At 44.4% G+C, this 20,033-nt stretch overlaps 1 protein-coding gene across 1 annotated transcript in view; it reads right to left on the minus strand.

Annotated features, from left to right (window-relative positions):
* Positions 1-4,516: 4,516 nt before the first annotated feature.
* kcnb1 (potassium voltage-gated channel, Shab-related subfamily, member 1) overlaps positions 4,517-20,033 on the minus strand; it is a 156,513-nt gene continuing 140,996 nt past the window's right edge. Inside the window, exon 2 of the mRNA XM_055652586.1 lies at positions 4,517-7,277. Within this exon, the coding sequence (XP_055508561.1) occupies positions 5,166-7,277 (2,112 nt within the window). The 3' untranslated portion in view covers positions 4,517-5,165. The remainder of the gene's footprint in view (positions 7,278-20,033) is intronic.

Raw genomic sequence — 20,033 nt, forward strand, 5'->3', positions numbered from 1 at the left:
AGTAGACTCGGTGACCTTTAGAACATACACAGACAGCTGTGAAAGTCTGTTACTAATCCTCTCTGAAACAGTATTCTAAGAAATTAAGTTAATTACATAATTTAACAAAAAGTTTTTTTTTGCTTTGAATGCAGCAAATTCATGATAAAAAACATAACTTTGTTTTACTTAATTGTGCTTTATACATACTTTGCTATAATGCTGATAAAGTGTATTTGAACAGGAAGATAGCCTATTCTGTGGCAGATACTAGTGATGTGTATACGAGTCCGCGCTGCCCAGCGCTCCCCGCAAGCTAACACTATCCTACACACACTAGGGACAATTTACAATTTTTACCGAAGCCAATTAACCTACAAACCTGCACGTCTTTGGAATGTGGGAGGAAACCGGAGCACCCGGAGAAAACCCACGCAGGTCACGGGGAGAACGTACAAACACCGTAGTCAGGACCGACTACTCTGGCGCTGTGAGGCAGCAACTCTATCGCTGCGCCACCGTGCCGCACAAGAAAAAAGTAACTACTCTGTCTTGTAATGTCTTCAACTGCCTTGGCTGTAAGCCATGATTAGTTGTGATCATTTGTGATAATTATCTCAGAACATCGCACCTGATAGTATTTTTACAAACTGGAGACATGTTACAGGGAATAGGTCTCCTGGTTTGTCAAGTTTGAACATACAGTTTCAACTAGCAAAAGTTGCCTTGAATGCATTGCAAACTCAATCCATTAAATTGTAGTTCGTATACATGAATTCCCTGCATTTGGAACAAGATTTATTTCAGAATCCTTCTCTTCCTTCACCAGTGTGTGTTTCATCTGGAGCCTTTACGGCCTGTGTCACTTTCACGACCTAACTCACGACCTCTGCCGAGTTTGCCCTTGACTCATACTCGCAGCATGGTCGTCACTGGGTCATAAGAGGTCGTAGGAGGTCATGATGCTAGTCGTAGGTCCACGAGTAAAAAAGGTTGTGAATTAGGCCTTGAAAGTGGGACAGGCCCTTTAGTACTTAAAGTAAGTTGATAGGAGAGGTTTTTGTTGTGTACAAGTTGCTTCCAAGACAAGGCACAAGACTAGAGATCAACTAAGTCTGAAAGTCAACATCCTTAGATATATTTTCCAGTAATGATAATCTTTCAGAGGACTTATTCTTTTCTAGTTGTGTCTTATCCATTCGCTGATAATTGTTTTCAATTGTGTTCCTGGAAGCATAACGCATGTGTACGTAAAATGGTCAAACAAAGAACTTCCATGTCTGCTCCTCAATATGGCTGATTAGTACGGGTGTCGGGGTTATGGGGAGAAGGCAGGAGAATGGGTTTGAGAGGGAGAGATAGATCAGCCATGATTGAATGGTGGAGTGGACTTGAAGGGCCGAACGACCTTTTCTGCTCCTAAAACCTATGAACGTTTGAATTAGATCAAGGGTGATCTGTATCTAGCTGTCATATTCCCATCTTTACGCTGCAAATCGAACACAATTCTATTGTTTCGTAGCTTACAAATACATCAGTTGAACTATGGGTGATATGATATAACTGGGAATACATTGCAGAGATTGCTTAGCTTTGCCTCACATCGTATAATCTTTCTGTCTTTAAATGACATATCTCATTATGGTCTCCAGGAGATGCTGGTTTACCGGCAGATGTTGGTTTACCAAAAAAGTCACAGAGTGCTGGAGTAACTCAGCGGGCCAGGCAGCATCTCTGGAGAACATGGATTAGTGATATTTCAGGATGGGATTCTTCTAAATCTAATCAGTGTGAAGAAGGGTCTCAACCCGAAATGTCACCCATCCATGTTCCCAAGAGATGCTGCCTGACCCGCTGAGTTACACTCTGGCAATTTGTGCATTTTAATTAAAGGTCTAATTCACACTGAGTACTTGGACCTGGTTTTTAGTTATTTTAATTGTTGCCTTGGCAAATGAGACTCTTAGTCAACTTCAGTTGAATAAATGAATGACTGAGTATGGTGAATTCCTGCCAAAGCTGTGAGTTGTAGAATTTAATTAAATAGATCAGAATGAATTATTTGCATGGGCGTAAGGCATATATGTATATATTTTTTCTCTGCATTGTGTATTCACTTAAATGGAAAGAAGGTAAATAGTTTGGCTGTTACCGGTCTAACAATTTTGAATAGGTTCTTGTTAACAATAGGTAACAAGAATATAAATTGTTGCATTGTAATGTTAATGTGTAAAATACAAAATAAATTAACTGGAAGAAAGGAAGTTGAATTTGTGCCAGAGTAGATAAATCTAACGTAATTTCAAGCAGAGTGAACTGCAGGAAGAGCAGTTTTCCAAGTCAGTGTTTGGCATGAAAATGGTGTTTTCATTGCTGTGGGGAGGCAGCGAACTGCCTGAGGTATAAAGGGAGAGTTTCACCAGTCAGAACCATCTTTAGCAGAACAGAAGCGTTTTCACCCAGAGAGTTGTGAATCTGTGCAATTCTCTGCCACAGAAGGCAACGGAGGCCGGACAACTCACTGGATGTTTTCAAGAGAGAGTAAAGCCCCTGTCCCACTTTCCTGAGTTACTCACGAATTCTCCCGAGTTTTCCCCTTGATTCAAACTCAGAGATGCCAGCCGTATCACGGGGTTATTTCTTTTACTCGTGGGCATTTTTCAACATGCTGAAAAAACGTCCCGACTTACCTGATGCCCCGAGTACCTACGGCTGGCATTACGAGCCGCTACGAAATATCTACGGACTCCTACAACCTCCTACGGACTTCCTACGGACATTCCCTGAATTTGAATCAAGGGAAAAACTCGGGAGAATTTGTGAGTAATTTGGGAAAGTGGATATGGGGAGTAAGCAGGAACGGGGTACTGATTTTGGATGGTCAACCATGATCATATTGAATGCCGGTACTGGCTCGAAGGGCTGAATGGCCGACTCCTGCACCCATTCTCTATGTTTTTATGAATCGTTCAACAACTTGCTGGGGGGGGAGGGGGAGGTAACGCCATTCCATAGTCCCTTCACATACTGTAGCTGCATCATAACACCCACCTGCCCGCAGAATGTTACAGGTACAGCTGATGTGAGTTGTCCTTGCTTTAACTCCACGCCTGGAATGACAAGATTATGGCTGAATGATCAGACCGTATCTCAGCATGATAAATGATCTATTTCACACCCATAACTTAAAAAAAGAAACAGTGAAAAAAACAAATTCCGAGTACTATTGCCCAAAGCAAGTTTAAGATCCCTGTTAGCAATCTACAAATAGTCTTGCATACCACAGTGCAAAAAAAAACAGGCTTATTATCCAATGCGTAAACATTCACGTATGAATATAACACGATTCCTCTATACATACAGACACAATGGGGATAGGGAAATCATAAATGTACTTATATCCTGGATGCTACACTGATTTTGTCTTTTAACTGGGGTTAGACAGAACTGGCATGTACATTATCTATCTGAACTTCCTCATAAACCAACATTAAAGTCACACGAGTTTATACTGAAGATACATGGCTTTGTAACAGAGGTGACTTTCATACCATTACATTCAAAGGACACTTCTGTTCATCATTGTTACCATTAGAATTGAAGACAGTATTTGTAACAAGATTACTATACCAAAAATAAAGCTTTAACATTTTTTTCAAAGTGCTAGTTTTTAATTATTTAGATCTATACCTTCTTGACAGCCTGAATGAAAAAATAAGCATTATTCCATTGTTAAAAATAAATCTATTATTTAGAGCTGTAAACGTCAATTCTGGTACACACACCGAGTTTGGTTTGATAATGTATTTCTGAAAATAAAATTTTGTGAGAGCGCGCTCTTCATCATAGATTTTTCTTTTTTTTTTAACGTGATATTATTACCTTCACAAAAAGGAACTCTGGCCTTGTGTTCAATAAAGTTCTGTCAAAGCAGTGGAGGAATTTCTACACACGGATTTTACATGCTTAGGATATTTAGAACCAAAATCTTTTCATTTCCACTCTTGTAAAATCACTGAGCTGCAGAATTAGCAATTAACAGAAATGGTGAAGATAAATTTTGAGGTTGTAATGCAGGTAGGTAAGAGTTTTTATAACCGTAGCCTTTTTTCCCCCCATTCACCTCTCTTTTCTGTATCAAGACAATTCTAACCACCGGACTCGTTATAGGCCTAAAGCAATGAAGCATCACCAGATTTCTCTTCATCATTAAACTGGTGTGCAACTTATCCTCTCTCCGCCCCCTACCCATCACTTGTAATAGCTCTAACCAAGACTTCAGGGCCCAAGTTCAGATCATTAAACATTTAAAGAAATTTCCAGCTTCAAAAAATACATTTTTTTTTCTTCTTTACATGACATCTACAATATTTACCTTGAAGTTTTTTTTTGTTTGAAAGTGTTACCTAGAAATCATGATCAAACAAATGCACAGGACCAAAGAATATTTCTCGAGATTCACTTTTTCTGGAATAGACTACGATTTAAAAAATAAATAATAAAAAAAAAATCTGACATTTATGACATTTTTTTGTTTTTCAATTTTGGTTGCAGAATTGTTAATGCACTCCTCTTAGGTTTTAATTCGGGAGGTTGAGCAAACATTGCGATTCTAACAAAACAAAAGAGCATGATCTGAACTAAAATCAGCAGATCCTTAAAGGACAAGCATTTCCTTTCTCTGTCGGGCAAATGACACGATGCATTACTGGGATCCAATGCGGTTCAGTTATGTAACCAGAGTCTGTACATGGAACTGGGGCAGCACCCTTTAAATGATCCACTTCCTGCGTCTCTCTCAGAGCACATCACGATGTCTATGTTTAAGCGGTGTATTTTGGAGTAAATCTCTTTGCCGTCGTTCACTGGACAGGCAGAAGGAGTTTTAAGTATTGAAAAAAATAATCCTGATCAAATTTTAATGGTATGAGTTAGCAGGAGTTTTGCAGAAAGTTTGGTATATTTTTCCCATCTTCAGTGCTACATCTTCCATGGTCGGGACCTTCACATTTTGCTCAATGTTCTCAGGCTCCCTCCCAAGTAACTTACCTTTATATTGTAAAAGGTAACGCTTGCTTGAAATAGTTTTTCATGCCATGCAAAATACTGAGCTCTGTTCCGTTTGAGGATATGCACTTTCAACGCCACGACTCCAGCCCAGACGATAACCCGGCAGACCGCTACAGTCAGATCTTGTCGTCGTACACTGTGGAGTTTCCACTCTCCCCCGATGTGACGTGGATCTCTGGAGAGATATGGTTGTCCAACTTGTTCCCCTCCTGGCTGCCACTTCTCTTCGCCCGGCGAGTTGCGCTTTCCACGTTGTACAGGCAGTTTTGTCCAAAGTGCTTGGCTGTAGAAGTGGCGAGATATCCTTCCAAGTGGTTCCCGTCCCTCCGGTAAACGCCTTCCTTCTGACCTGGGTGGTCGCTGTTGGTGATGTGGGGGTACCTCAGACTCAGTGACCCAGCAGCAGAAGTGTTCCTCCCATCCGGCGGCTGCTCGTCCTCATCGCTGTCGGCGTCAATGTACTTCTTCACCCCGTCGTCGTGGAAGGTGAAGGCGTCAGGCACTATGATGTCCTCCGGAGATTTGGTCCCAGAGGTGGAGCAAGTTATCGACGCTTCGATGCTGGCGAGGTGTCTCTCCATGTGCAATGGTCCATCAAGTGGCCCTGTGATGCTTTTGGATCCAATCGCGCTGGGGTGTACGATGGCAGAGAGTGTATTCTGGACGTCCCCCTCCATGAAGTTCACCTTGAGCGGCCTGGATTTGATGGGATTTCCTTGCCTGCTCGGGCCCTCGGGAATCTCGGAGAGGCTGGGACCCCGTCTATCTCCAGCCCCACCGAGAAAACCTGCGTTGATGCTGCTGATGCCCAGGAAGTTCTTGTAATAGTTGCTGTCTATTGCTGGAGCCACTTGCCAACCAGGGGCGTTGTTCTGGATCAAGGCTGGTGGTGGTGTTTGATCCTGAATTCTTTCAAGAGCTGGGTTGACAGAAGCTTTATTAAGCACGGAGGCTGCAGGACTGTGAGTAAACTTAGCAGGGTCAGGAAACTCCGTGGCACAGCTAATGAAGCTGTCTATACTTGACAAGCTGCGCATGTCGACAATCCCATCTGGAGTACTCAAGAGCGGGTCAGAGGGGACAGAAATCTTCTCCATTTCCATTTGATTTAGTTTCTTCACTTTGAACGTCTGATCCATTTGATCCACGTTCATGTTGGGCTGAGATTGCGTCTTTGCCATTTTGCTGTACATCTCCTCCAGCTTCTGCACGTTGAGATGCTGCGGGCTGGCGTTTGGGTTGCGGACGTTCTCCGGAGAGTTCTGCTCTTGGTATTTGGTTTCGAAGGATTTATTGGAGCTGGTCTCAGATGCAGTCCGCTTCCCCCACTTCCATTTGCTGGGGGAGAGACTATTGTCCCGCAGTTTCTCACTTTTGTCCAGGTTTTCCCCGTTTTTCTCAACCACGATGTCCATCAGCTCCATGCTGCGGCCAAAGGTGTCCTTCATGTTCATCGAGACGATGCTCCCGTTCCTCTTGGCTCTCTCCAGAGCCTCCCTCCTCTTGATCGCTTTCTCCTGCCTCTTCTGCTCCTTGTAGAACTCGGAGAAGTTGTTGACAATGATGGGGATGGGGAGAGCGATTACCAGCACCCCAGCAATGCAGCACAGCCCGCCCACGATCTTGCCCAGCAGGGTTTTGGGGTAGATGTCACCGTATCCCACCGTTGTCATGGTGATGGTGGCCCACCAGAAGGAAGCAGGGATGCTCTTGAACTTGGTGTCATCCTCGTCCTTCTCGGCGAAGAACACCAAGCTGGAGAAGATCATTATACCCATGGCCAGGAAGAGAATCAACAGGCCCAGTTCATTGTAGCTTCTCCTGAGGGTGAATCCCAGGGACTGCAGGCCCGTCGAGTGCCTGGCCAACTTGAGAATTCGCAGAATCCTCATGATGCGGAAGATCTGGACCACCCTCCTGACGTTCTGGAACTGGAGGACACTCTTGTTGGACTCGGTGAGGAAGATCGTGACGTAGTAGGGCAGAATGGCCAACAGATCGATGACGTTCAGCGGACCTTTGAAGAACTTCCACTTGTTGGGCGAGGACAGGAAGCGCAGGAGGTACTCCATGGTGAACCACGCGATGCACACGGCCTCCACGTGCGCCAACTGGGGGTTGTCCGTCACCTGCCCAAACTCATCCTCATCTTGCAGTTCAGGAAGCGTGTTGAGGCTCAAGGCAATTGTTGATAATACGATGAAAAGGATGGATATTATTGCCAAGATCTGTAACAGAAGAGAACAATTGCCCAATTAGTGAAATAAGTCACTTCCATCTCATTTTCATTTCTTTCTTGCTTACTATACACTTGCAAACATCCAATTCTGAATTATTTTCAATTTGTGCCAAAGAGTGTTTTGCTCCTTCAGTTTATCAATGACATTTCGGATCCTTTTCATTGGACTTGGGTCTCAGGAATGGTGTGGGGCTGAACATACAGAAGCACACACCATCAAACATAAGAACAGCTTCTTCCCCTCCGTTATCAGCTTCTGAACAGTTCTTCCATAAGCTAAGATATCCACCTCAAACTCATTGAGAACATTGGACTTTGTTTGTAAGTGAGTTGATAAGGGTTAGGAGCAGAATTAGGCCACTCGGCCCATCAAGTCTTCTCTGCCATTCAATCATGGCTGATCTATCTCTCCCTCCTCACCCCATTCTCCTGCCTTCTCCCCATAACCCCTGACACCCGTACTAATCAAGAATCTATCTGTCGTTGCTACAAAAATATCCATATTGACTTGGCCTCCACTGCCTTCTGTGGCAAAGAATTCCACAGATTCACCACCCTCTGAATAAAGAAATTCCTCCTCATCTCCTTCCTAAAGGAACGTCCTTTAATTCTGAGGTTATGATGACCTCTGGTCCTAGACTCCCCCACTAGTGGAAACATCCTCCCCAAATCCACTCTGCCCAGAGAAAACCCACACAGTCACTTAAACTATTTAGTTTAGTTTAGTATAGAGATACAGCGTGGAAACAAGCCGTTCCACCCACAGATAGATCCATGAATAGATATTTATTTATTACTTGTTGTAAAGTTTGAGACCACGTAAGGCCCTGTTGTGACTAGCACAAAGAAAACACGTCCGACTTCTTGTAAATAAGATTTAATCTCGAAGGTCACCTGACCTCAATCACGAGGCACAGGCATTAATATTACATATACATCACACTTGTTACATTATGATGTAAAGAGATATGTTAACGCTGCTGTGCTAATATTCACACGGAGGGTTTACAACAGAAGGCACAGAATGCTGGAGTAGCTCAACGGGTCAGGCAGCATCTCTGGAGAACATGGATAGGTGACGTTTTGGGTCAGGTCCCTTCTTCAGATGGATTCAATGCTGGGCTACTCCAGCACTCTGAGCCTTCACTTGTATAGGACCAGGGGTGTTGGTGTGCCGCAGCGAGACAGGGCTCCACTGTGAGACTCCACCCGTCTCTTGTGATTTAGTGGAGAGAGTGATGTGCTGGCATCTGTCACTCTGCATGTACCAGGCACCACATGGTTACTCAACTTGCTTGCTCAACAACAGCGAGAACAAACAGTTCCCCTTAGATCTGCTCCGTCACATCTTGCCTGTCTCTGTCCACGACTCCTGAGAGAACAGCATGCTGACCCTCACTGTTTATGAGCCCATCACATGTGCACGACTTGGGGTGGCACAGTGGCACAGCTGATAGAGCTACTGCCTCACAGCGCCAGAAATCCCGGTTCAATCCAGCCCACAGGTGTGTGGTCTCTGTGTAGTTTGTACAATCCTCCTGTGACTGGCGGGGATTTCTCCGGGTGCTCCAGTTTCTTCCCACATCCCAGAGACGTGCGGGTTTGTAGGTTAATTGACAATAGACAGGAGTCTATTGCAGGAGGAGGCCATTTGGCCCTTCGAGTCACCACTGCCATTCAATGTCACCCACAATCAATACCCCATTCCTGCCTTCGCCCATATCCCCTGTCTCCGCTATCTTTAAGAGCTCTGTCTAATTCTCTTGAAAGTATCCAGGGAGTTGGTCCTCTGTAAATTGCCCCAAGCATGTCCAGTGAATGAGAAAGTGGGAACTTTCACACTGGCTAACACTCAAACTAGTGTGAACCGGTGATCAATGGTCGGCATGGACAAGGTGGGCCAAAGGGCCTGTTCCCAAGTCATATCTCTAAAAATTTAAATACCAGTTTAAAGAACAGTTAGTTAGCTCTCAATATTTAATGACGGATTGCACCTCCTTAAGGTGCAATTTAGACATTATAGATACAGCACAGAAACAGGCCCTTCGGCCCACTGAGTCCCTGCCGACCAGCGATCACCCCGTACACTAGCACTATCCTACACACTAGGGACAATTTATAATTTTACTGAAGCCAATGAACCTACAAAGCTGTACCTCCTTGGAGTGTGGAAGGAAACCGGAGCACCTGGAGAGAACGCACGTGGCCAGGTTTGATCCCAACCTCGGGTGCTGTCTGTGTGGAGTCTGCAGGTTCTCCCTGTGACCACGCGGGTTTCCTCCCGCATCTCACAGGCGTGCAGGTTGGTACGTCACAGTTACAGATTAGTTTATTGTCACGTGTACCGAGGTACAGGGAAAAGCGTTTGTTGCGTGCTAACCAGTCAGCAGAAAGACAATACATGATTGCAATCAAGGCATTTACAGTGTATAGATACATGATAAGGGAATAACGTTTAGTACAAGGTAAAGCCATCAAAGTCCGATCAAGGATAGTCCGAGGGTCACCAAAAAGGTGGATAGTAGTTCAGCACTGTTCTCTGGTTGTGGTAAGATGCTTTAATTGCCTGATAACAGCTGGGAAGAAACATGTCCCGGAATTAATTGTCATGTCCCACCGTAAATTGCCCCTGTAGGGAGTGGATGAGAAAGTGGGAGAACACAATATAGTGATCGATGGTTGGCGTGGCCCCGATGGGCTGAATGGCCTGTTACCACGCTGTATCTTTACTTCCACCACCACAGATGCATTTCTACTCAGTTCAAGCTGTCTACAAACTGGACTGAGGCTTCTCAACTCTGCTTTCATTCTTGAACATCAAAGCTGCTGCCTCACAGCGCCAAAGACCCGGGTTCGATCCTGACCACGGATGCTGCCTGTACGGAGTTTGTACGTTCTGCCCTGCGTGGGTCTTCCCCAGGTCACACTCTAGCTTCCCCAATCCAAAGTCGTGCAGGTTTGTAGGCTAATTGGCTTCAGTAAAATTGTAAATTGTTCCTAGTGTGTGTGTAGGATAGTGTTGGTGTGCAGGGATCGCTGGTCGGCACGAAGGGCCTATTCCCACGCTGTATCTCTAAACTAAACTAAGCTGGACTGAACCAAACTACCTGCAGACATAACCATTGCTGTCATGAACAATCCATGGAGTAGCCAGGACTCGAAACACCAGCAATGGGGCTGAGAGTCACACTCACTAATCGTTAAGTCCCAATGAGTCCCCCCCGCCTAATCATCCTTCTCACCTCCAGGAGTACAAGACCAGTGCAGTCAAAAGCTCATCATACGTTAACCCAATCATTTCAGGTATCTTTCTCGTAAACCTCTTCCGGATCCTCTCAAAGCCAGCACATCCTCCCTCAGATACGGGGCCCAGAACTGCACACAATACTCCAAATGCGGTCTGACCAGTGCCTTATAGAGTCTCAGCATTACACCCCTGTTTTTATATTCTAGTCCTTTCGTAATCAATGCTAACATTGCATTGGTGAGACCACACCTGGAGTATTGCGTACAGTTTTGGTCTCCAAATCTGAGGAAGGACATTATTGCCATAGAGGGAGTGCAGAGACGGTTCACCAGACTGATTCCTGGGATGTCAGGACTGTCTTATGAAGAAAGACTGGATAGACTTGGTTTATACTCTCTAGAATTTAGAAGATTGAGAGGGGATCTTATAGAAACTTACAAAATTCTTAAGGGGTTGGACAGGCTAGATGCAGGAAGATTGTTCCCGATGTTAGGGAAGTCCAGGACAAGGGGTCACAGCTTAAGGATAAAGGGGAAATCCTTTAAAACCGAGATGAGGAGAACTTTTTTCACACAGAGAGTGGTGAATCTCTGGAACTCTCTGCCACAGAGGGTAGTCGAGGCCACAGTTCATTGGCTATATTTAAGAGGGAGTTAGATGTGGCCCTTGTGGCTAAGGGGATCAGGGGGTATGGAGGAGAAGGCAGGTACGGGATACTGAGTTGGATGATCAGCCATGATCATATTGAATGGCGGTGCAGGCTCAAAGGGCCGAATGGCCTACTCCTGCACCTAATTTCTATGTTTCTATGTTTCTATTGGCCTTCCTTTGGTACTGATTCAACTTGCAAATTGACTTCTTTGGAATCCTGCACCATTATTCCCAAGTCCCTTTGCACCTCTGATGTCTGAATCTACTCAATTCGAGCAGTTAAATTTAGACCTCATGAAGTCAAGAGATTTGTTGCGACTGTGAAGTTAATTGTATTGCATTACTGATCAATTGACTGCAGCCTTCTGCAAGCAAGATCTACAGGTAGTGCATCAGAATCATTTCCTGCTGATTTTACCTGATAACAAAAATAATGAAAAAGCCTCTTAGGAGCTCAACAATTACGACATCATTGAAAACGATGATCTAACTGCAGTCGAACGCAGCTGCCTGCAATTCTTTAATGCCGTTAATAACACATTACTTTCCGTGGCCTGTCAAACTGTGTTATCTAATAAATGTTCTTGACTTCTCTTGGAGGGCAAAGTCGTAAATCCCAGCGGGAAATTGTCGACAGAGCAGGAAGGCCGGGATAAAAATAGCTGGAATACAATCTACGGATTCCCTTCAGCTGTGAAATGGATGATTCTGATGCTTAATATAACTCCCTCGCAAGGTGAAACCTTCTGAGGCAAAGGGAGGATGATGGAAGTAAATAGTATTCAGAGTCGTGTGGCATGGTGGCACAGCGATAGAGTTGTTGCCTCACAGCCCCAGGGACCCAGGTTCGATCCTGACCACGGGTGCTGCCAGTACGACCTTCAGTTCAGTTTAGTTTATTGTCACTTGTAGCGAGGTACAGTGAAAAGCTTTGTGCGTGTGGAGATTTGGAGCTTTCGAGTTTGTACGTTCTCCCTGTGATCATGTGGGTTTCCTCCGGGTGCTCTGGTTTCCTCCCACACTCCAAAGGTTCGTATGTTACTTGGCTTCTGTAAATTCTAAATTGTCCCTAGTGTGTAGGATGGTGCCATGTACAAGATGCGCTGGTCAGCGCAGACTCGGTGGGCCGAAGGGCTTATTTCCACGCTGTATCTCAGAAGTCTTTAAGAATAAGGGGTAAGCCATTTAGAACGGAGACGAGGAAACTCGTTTTCTCACAGAGAGTTGTGAGTCTGTGGAATTCTTTGCCTCAGAGGACGGTGGAGGCAGGTTCTCTGGATACTTTCAAGAGAGAACTAGATAGGGCTCTTGAAGATAGCGGAATCAGGGGATATGGGGAGAAGGCAGGAACGGGGGGGGGGGGGGGGGGTACTGATTGGGGATGATCAGCCATGATCACATAGAATGGCGGTGCTGGCTCGAAGGGCCGAATGGCCTGCTCCTGCACCTATTGTCTATTGTCTATTATCTATAAGTCTAAAGTATGTTCACCATGTATTCATGGAAAATTCGAAATGCAGATTAAAATCTGATCTTGTAAATGGCAGGTGGAAAAAAATGCTGGAGAAACTCAGCGGGTGAGGCAGCATCTATGGAGTGAAGGAATAGGTGACGTTTCGGGTCAAGACCCCTCTTCTGACTGATGCGGGGATGGTGGGGGGTGGGGGGGAGGGGGGGAGGGGGGCGGGAAGAAGCCTTTTATATTGTCAATGACAGATACGGGCAATTTTCAATAACATATTCCACACAAGATTAAAGTAAGCATCGGAAAACAAATTTGATAATCTCTCAAGAAAGGCAATATTTTATGATTAATGATTAATGATATAATATAATTAATGACACAAAGCCAGAAGCAACATTATATTTAACCAATGACAAATAATAGCTGACCTGAATTGGCTGACTGATAATATATTAATCGGATGTATTTTGCAAACAATCTTTTTGATAAACTAACTTAATAACCGTGGTAATCAATATATTAACATTGATAAAGTGTTTCAGCTGCTGAAATTTTAATACTATTTCCATGTCGACAAAGCTAACCAACCCTCCACCCTCATGAATATTACTTAATCGATTCATTTAAAAAAAAATGATTCCAGTCTGCAGATAGGGCAACACAGAACAAACAATGTTAAAATGCTGGATGTTTTTTAATGAATTTTAGATTTATAACCCTAATCCTTAAACGATTCAAATCCTACAGCATGGATATAGTCCACTTCGCCCTCGGTATTGTGTTGATCTTTCAAAGAGCCATTGAGTCATGCAGTACGGAAACAGGCCCTTCGGCCCAACATGTCCATGCTAACCAAGCTGCCACATCTAAGCTAGTCCCATTTGGCCCATATACCTCTCAACCTTTCCTATCCATGTACCTGACCAAGTGTCTTTTCAATGCTGTTATAATACTTGCTTCAACTACCTCCTCTGGCAGCTCTTTCCATCCAAAGTTGCCCCTCAGGTTCCCTTAGACCTTCTTTCCCTTTCACCTTTAATCCATGTCGGCAGGTATTTGATTCCTCTACCATCGGTAAAAGACTTTGCATTCACCCTATCTATTCCTCTCATGATGTTACACACCTTTATAAGATCACGTCTCAGCTTCATGAGGTTCAGGCAGGTGGAGGTGGGTTCTCTGGATGCTTTCAAGAGAGATCGAGATAGGGCTCTTAAAAATAGCGGAGTCAGGGGATATGGGGAGAAGGCAGGAACGGGGTATACTGATTGGGGATGATCAGCCATGATCACATTAAATGGCGGTGCTGGGTCGAAGGGCCGAATGGCCAACTCCTGCAACTTTTGTCTATTGTCTATTGAAGCTACTTTGAAGAAGCATAGACATAGAAATTCCCAAGAGAAATTCCTGGAATTCCCTTCCCAAATGCGTCTTCCCTGCACATCCTGCAGGGTTCCAAGTAGACAGCTTCTGCCACATTCTCACAAGGCCAGAAAATACCAGTGATACATCGAAACATAGAAACATAGAAAATAGGTGCAGGAGTAGGCCATTCAGCCCTTCGAGCCAGCATCGCCATTCAATATGATCATGGCTGATCACCCAAAATCAGTACCCTGTTCCGGCTTTTTCCCCATATCCCTTGGTTCTGTTAGCCCTAAGAACTAAATCTAATTCTCTCTTGAAAACATCCAGTGAATTGGCCTCCACTGCCTTCTGTGGCAGAGAATTCCACAGATTCACAACTTTCTGGGTGAAAATGTTTTTTTCCTCATCTCGGTCCTAAATCTTATCCCCTTAATCTTAAACCGGGACCCCTGGTTCTGGACTCCCCCAACATGGGGAACATTTTTCCTGCATTTCCTTAAGAATTCTATATGTTTCTCTAAGATACATTAGATGAAGATGAGTGGATGGAATATCACATTGTCAGCAATTGATCCCTGAGACTGATGAACTAGTTTAGTTTGTAGGAACTTCCAGAGAACTTCATGAGCACCCCGATTTTAAAACAATCCACGGGCTGCATTTCAAAATTAATTAATCGGCTGGAAGGCTCGTCGGGAAGTCCTAAAGCAATGAAAGGCATGTCTATAATTAAACACAAGTCTCCCTTCGTTAACTTTTATTTATTGGATAGAATCTGTAATTGTGCGGGGAAGAGCCTCAGGAGGTGGTCACAATGGGCCATCTGTTCACAACCTGTGGCTGGAGAAGGCTTTGAATGATTCAGAAGAATTATAACAAAAAGCTGGAGTAACTCAGCAGGACAGGCAGCATCTCTGGAGCGAAGGAATGGGTGACTCTGAAGAGTCTGAAGAAGGGTCTCGACCCGGAACGCCACCCATTCCTTCTCTCCAGAGATGCTGCCTGTCCCGCTGAGTTACTCCAGTTTTTTGTGTCTATCTTCGGTTTAAACCAGTATCTGCAGTTCCTTGCTACCTCCAGCCTTGCCGTTAACAATTGCAAGCTGTACCCTACCATTGTGTAGTCACGGGGCCATGCAGCACGGAAACAGGCCCTTTGGCCCAACTTGTTCGTCATCTAAGCTAGTCCTGTTTGGCCACATTTGGCCCCTATCTCTCGAGACGACCTTCAGGAAGGTGATGAGACGGTTATTTCTCTAGTCAGAAGGTGGTAAATTTGTGGAATTCATTGCCACAGACGGCTGTGGAGGCCAAGTCAATGGGTATTTTTAAGGTTTAGATTGATAGATTCTTGATTAGTACGGGTGTCAGGGGTTGTGGGGAGAAGGCAGGAGAATGGGGGCAGGGAGGGAAAGATAGATCAGCCATGATTGAATGATGGAGTGGACCTGATGGGCTGAATGGCCTAATTCTTCACCTATCACTAAGGAACATATACTGAAATTTTTCTTGCATAGTGTATTCTGTATAAGCTCCTTTTATAGCAATGAATTGCATACACAACCTTCAAAACCTCTTCAAATCTGTCCTTGCCCTGATTAAAGCAAGTGTTAATGAGGTCATTCAGATCCAGGTGACTGGATTACAAGAAATATTTTTAGAAAGAGAAGCTTTTATGAATGGAACCTCTTCCATCATGTTTTAGTTCATCTATTTATGAGAAATGGGATTGTTCCACTTGAAGCATTTTAGCTGTTTGCTGATGCTTGCAATATCAACATTATTTCTGAGCTGGATGTTTGAATAATGCTTTATGAATAACATAATGTTTGAACTGGATAATTCTGAATATTAGAGAGAGTCATGGTCCGTGTCATAAGGTCATGAGGAATAGATATAGAATTAGGCCATTCGGCCCACCAAGTCTACTCCGCCATTCAATCATAGCCGATATATCTCTCCCTCCTAACGTATTGCCCTTATTGTCACTTTTGGCATTAAAAATATTCCGACAGTGTGATCCATATAGTAGTTTCTTTAATGGCAAATGTAAATCTGAAGTGTTCCCAATGTTGGGCGAGTCCAGAACCAGGGGCCACAGTCTTAGAATAAAGGGGGGGTCATTTAAGCCTGAGGTGAGAGAAATCTTTTTCACCAAGAGAGTTGTGAATTTATGGAATTCCCTGCCACAGAGGGCAGTGGAGGCCAAATCACTGGATGGATTTAAGAGAGAGTTAGATAGAGCTCTAGGGGCTAGTGGAGTCAAGGGATATGGGGAGAAGGCAGGCACGGGCGTTTTGATAGGGGACGATCAGCCATGATCGCAATGAATGGTGGTGCTGGCTCGATGGGCCGAATGGCCTCCTCCTGCACCTATTTTCTATGTTTCTATGAAGTAAGTTTTATTTCAAAACGGTCATATTCCGATTCTAAACCAGTTCAATCCAACACGATTGCATTAGTGAGGGGGGGGGGGGGGGGGGGGGGGGGGGGGGTGGGGTTTAGTTGTCACGTGTACCGAGGTACAGTGAAAAGCTTTTGTTGCGTGCCATTTTCAGAAAGACAATACATGATTACAATCGGCCCATTTACAGTGAATGATAAGGGAATGACGTTCAGTGCAAGGTGAAGGCAGCAACAAGTCCGCTCAAGGAGAGTCCGAGGGTCACCAATGAGATAGACAGTCATTCAGCACTGCTCCGTGGTTGTGGTGGGAAGATTCAGTTGCCTGATAACAGCTGGGGAGGGGGGGAAACAGGAGGGACCGTCGGAGAATGAGGGGGGGGGGGGGTCACAGAGAGAGAGGGGAGGGGCCGTCAGAGAGACATGGAGGCCATCAGAGAGAAGGGGGGGGGGTCAGAGAGTGAGGGGGGGGGGGGGGGGCATTGGACCGCTACCAAGAACAAAGGGGGACCCGGGGTGCAGGGGGGGGGGGGGGGATGAGGGGGGTAGATCCAACCACAACCGGAAAGCAGTGCAGAACTACTATCTACCTCATTGGTGACCCCTCGAACTATCCTTGATCGGCCCTGGCTGGATTTACTTTGCACTAAACGTTATTCCCTTATCGTGTATCTATACACTGTAAACGGATCGATTGTAATCGATCGATTATAATCATGCATTGTCTTTCTGCAACAACTGCCTTCGGTCCACGTGACAATAAACTGAACTGAAACCCCCTTTATCAGCGTCAAACCATGGCGACACGTGCTGCATAGGTGACGTCTGCTACATGATGATATTTTTTTACTGGGTCACGTGCGAAGCATTTCACCGTCACTAGACCCACTGTCTCGCTATCTCAGTTTCTTTAGATGTGTGCTTATGTCTGCAAAGGAATTGGCAAACAAATCGTCCATTTATTTCTGAATTATGTGTTTCATTAATTTATCGAATTAGCCCGTGACTCACACACCAAAGTTGCAACTGGCAAAGTTTCACATTTCATCTCCTGACTGAAACTGAAAGTGAGATGAGGCATTTCTGAGTTGATCTATTCCTGAACACGGGACTGTCTGAGGAAAGGACGAAAAGATAACGAGTTTGTATTAATTGGATAAGTATTGTTCCTAAAATTGCACAGCTCAACGTGAATCGAGCGCTCTAGGAGTGGGTATACCGCTGTGATTTAGCCTACATTGATGGGAGCTTAATATAATTGAACACATTTATAGTACAAATTATTTCCTGTCAGAGTGAATTAAATTAATTAGATTCTTTTCTAAGTAAATGCTGACATTTCACAGAGTTTGACTTGACTTAAACTAGGTCTTTCGAGCGGATCGATTGAATGTGGAGAGGATGTTTCCTCTGGTGGGAGAGTCCAGGACCAGAGGCCACAGCCTCAGAATTAAAGGACATAACCATTGGAAAGGAGATGAGGAGGAATTTCTTTAGTCAGAGAGTGGTGTATCTATGGAATTCTTTGCCACAGATTCTCTGACCCTTCTTCAGACTGGTTAGGGCTAAAGAAATCGACAGATACAGACGATGATGTAGAGAGATAAAGGACAATGAATGAAAGATGCAAAAACGTAACGATGATAAAGGAAATAGGCCAATGTTTTCTATTTGTTGGGTGAAAACGAGAAGCTGGTGCTACTTGGGTGGGGGAGGGATGGAGAGAGAGTGGAATGCCGGGGCTACCTGAAGTGAGAGAAATCAATATTCATACCACTGGGCTGTAAGCTCTCTCATTCCCCTTTTCCCTAACTAGTCTGAAGAAGGGTCTTCAGTTTATATCCTCGGTGTAAACCAGCGTCTGCAGTTCCTATCGCGTTGAATAGAAAATTAAGTCCAGAACAACATCTTACAGTCACAAAATGCTGGAATAACTCAGCGGGACAGGCAGCGTCTCTGGAGAGAAGGAATGGGTGGCATTTCGGCTCGAGACCCTTCTCCAGAGATGCTGCCCGTCCCGCTGAGTTACTCCAGCATTTTGTGCCCATCTTCGGTTCAAACCAGCATCTGCAGTTCCTTCCTACACATCTCACAGACACTGCCACATCCGATGTGTACAGCTGGTGCCAACCTCCAGCAGTGTAACCTGTTTCTATGGTACCCAAAGCAGACCTGAACGAACCGGGTCAAGTCCTTCCTTTGACTCGGCGAAAAATGATGATGCCTTGTTTGAACGACAGCAATCGTTTGTTTTAAGAGGAAATTAAAAAAAAATAGAGGGCGTTTAGACATAGAAGATAAACCCCGATTTTCACCTGGTTGAATGGAATAGATAACGTGATGATTGCAACGTGATTCTCTCCCCTCGAGAGAGAGAGATGGTGCAATCCACAACAAGGTCAAACAAAAGCCACTCTGACAGTTCATTTATACACCAGATTATGCTCTGTCGCCGATCGTGTGGAATTAGCTGTAATTAAGGCTGTCACATATTTTAAAGATACGCTTGTCAATGGAGACAAAGCATTTTGTCCAGCCACTTAATGTCTCAAAAATTGAGGCCTTTATAGCAAGTACCGATGCGGGCACTGCAGACTTGTGAAATGGAAGCATCGAGGAATAAGGAGATGAACGTTGATTTATACTTCCGTAAGAAATAGGTAGAAAAAAAACCGATCCACTCATTTGCTACTTTATATCTAAGAATATAAAGAATATATTTAAGAATATAAAGAGAATATAAAGAAAATAGAGAGAGTACAGAGGAGATTTACTAGAATGTTGCCTGGGTTTCAGCAACTAAGTTACAGAGAAAGGTTGAACAAGATAGGTCTTTATTCTTTGGAGCGCAGAAGGTTAAGGGGGGGCTTGATAGAGGTCTTTAAAATGACGAGAGGGGTAGACAGAGTTGACGTGGATAAGCTTTTTCCATTGAGAGTAGGGAAGTTTCAAAACAAGAGGACATGATTTCAGAATTAAAGGACAGAAGTTTAGGGGTAACATGAGGGGGAACTTCTTTACTCAATGAGTGGTGGCTGTGTGGAAAGAGCTTCCTGTGGAAGTGGTGGAGGCAGGTTCGTTTTTATCATTTAAAAAATAAATTGGATAGGTAAATGGACGGGAATGGAATGGAGGGTTATGGTCTGAGCGCAGGAAGATGGGACTAGGGGAGAGTAAGTGTTCGGCATGGACTAGAAGGGCCGAGATGGCCTGTTTCCGTGTTGTAATTGTTATATGGTTATATGGTTATATGGAAAGAACTGCAGATGCTGGAAAAATCAAAGACAGACAAAAATGCTGGAGAAACTCAGCGGGTGAGGCAGCATCTATGGAGCCTCACCCGCTGAGTTTCTCCAGCATTTTTGTCTACCTGCTACTTTAGATTGGTGACCTAACACTATTTTCCATTTCTCTGCAGCGAGCAGAGCAATATACTCACAGGCATCTGTGAATTTTTTTTTTTATTAGGTATGGATTCAGTGCATGAATATTTTCATTGACCACAAAATCGCAATACCTCAAATGTACTGCACGACTGTTTATCGTTTTCTAATCCCATTTCACTCACTTTGTTTCTGGCCAAAGACCAGGCTGCTCTTTGTCATCTCAAGC

Source organism: Leucoraja erinacea, chromosome 21 (assembly GCF_028641065.1).
Source record: "Leucoraja erinacea ecotype New England chromosome 21, Leri_hhj_1, whole genome shotgun sequence".
Lineage (NCBI taxonomy): Eukaryota > Metazoa > Chordata > Chondrichthyes > Rajiformes > Rajidae > Leucoraja > Leucoraja erinaceus.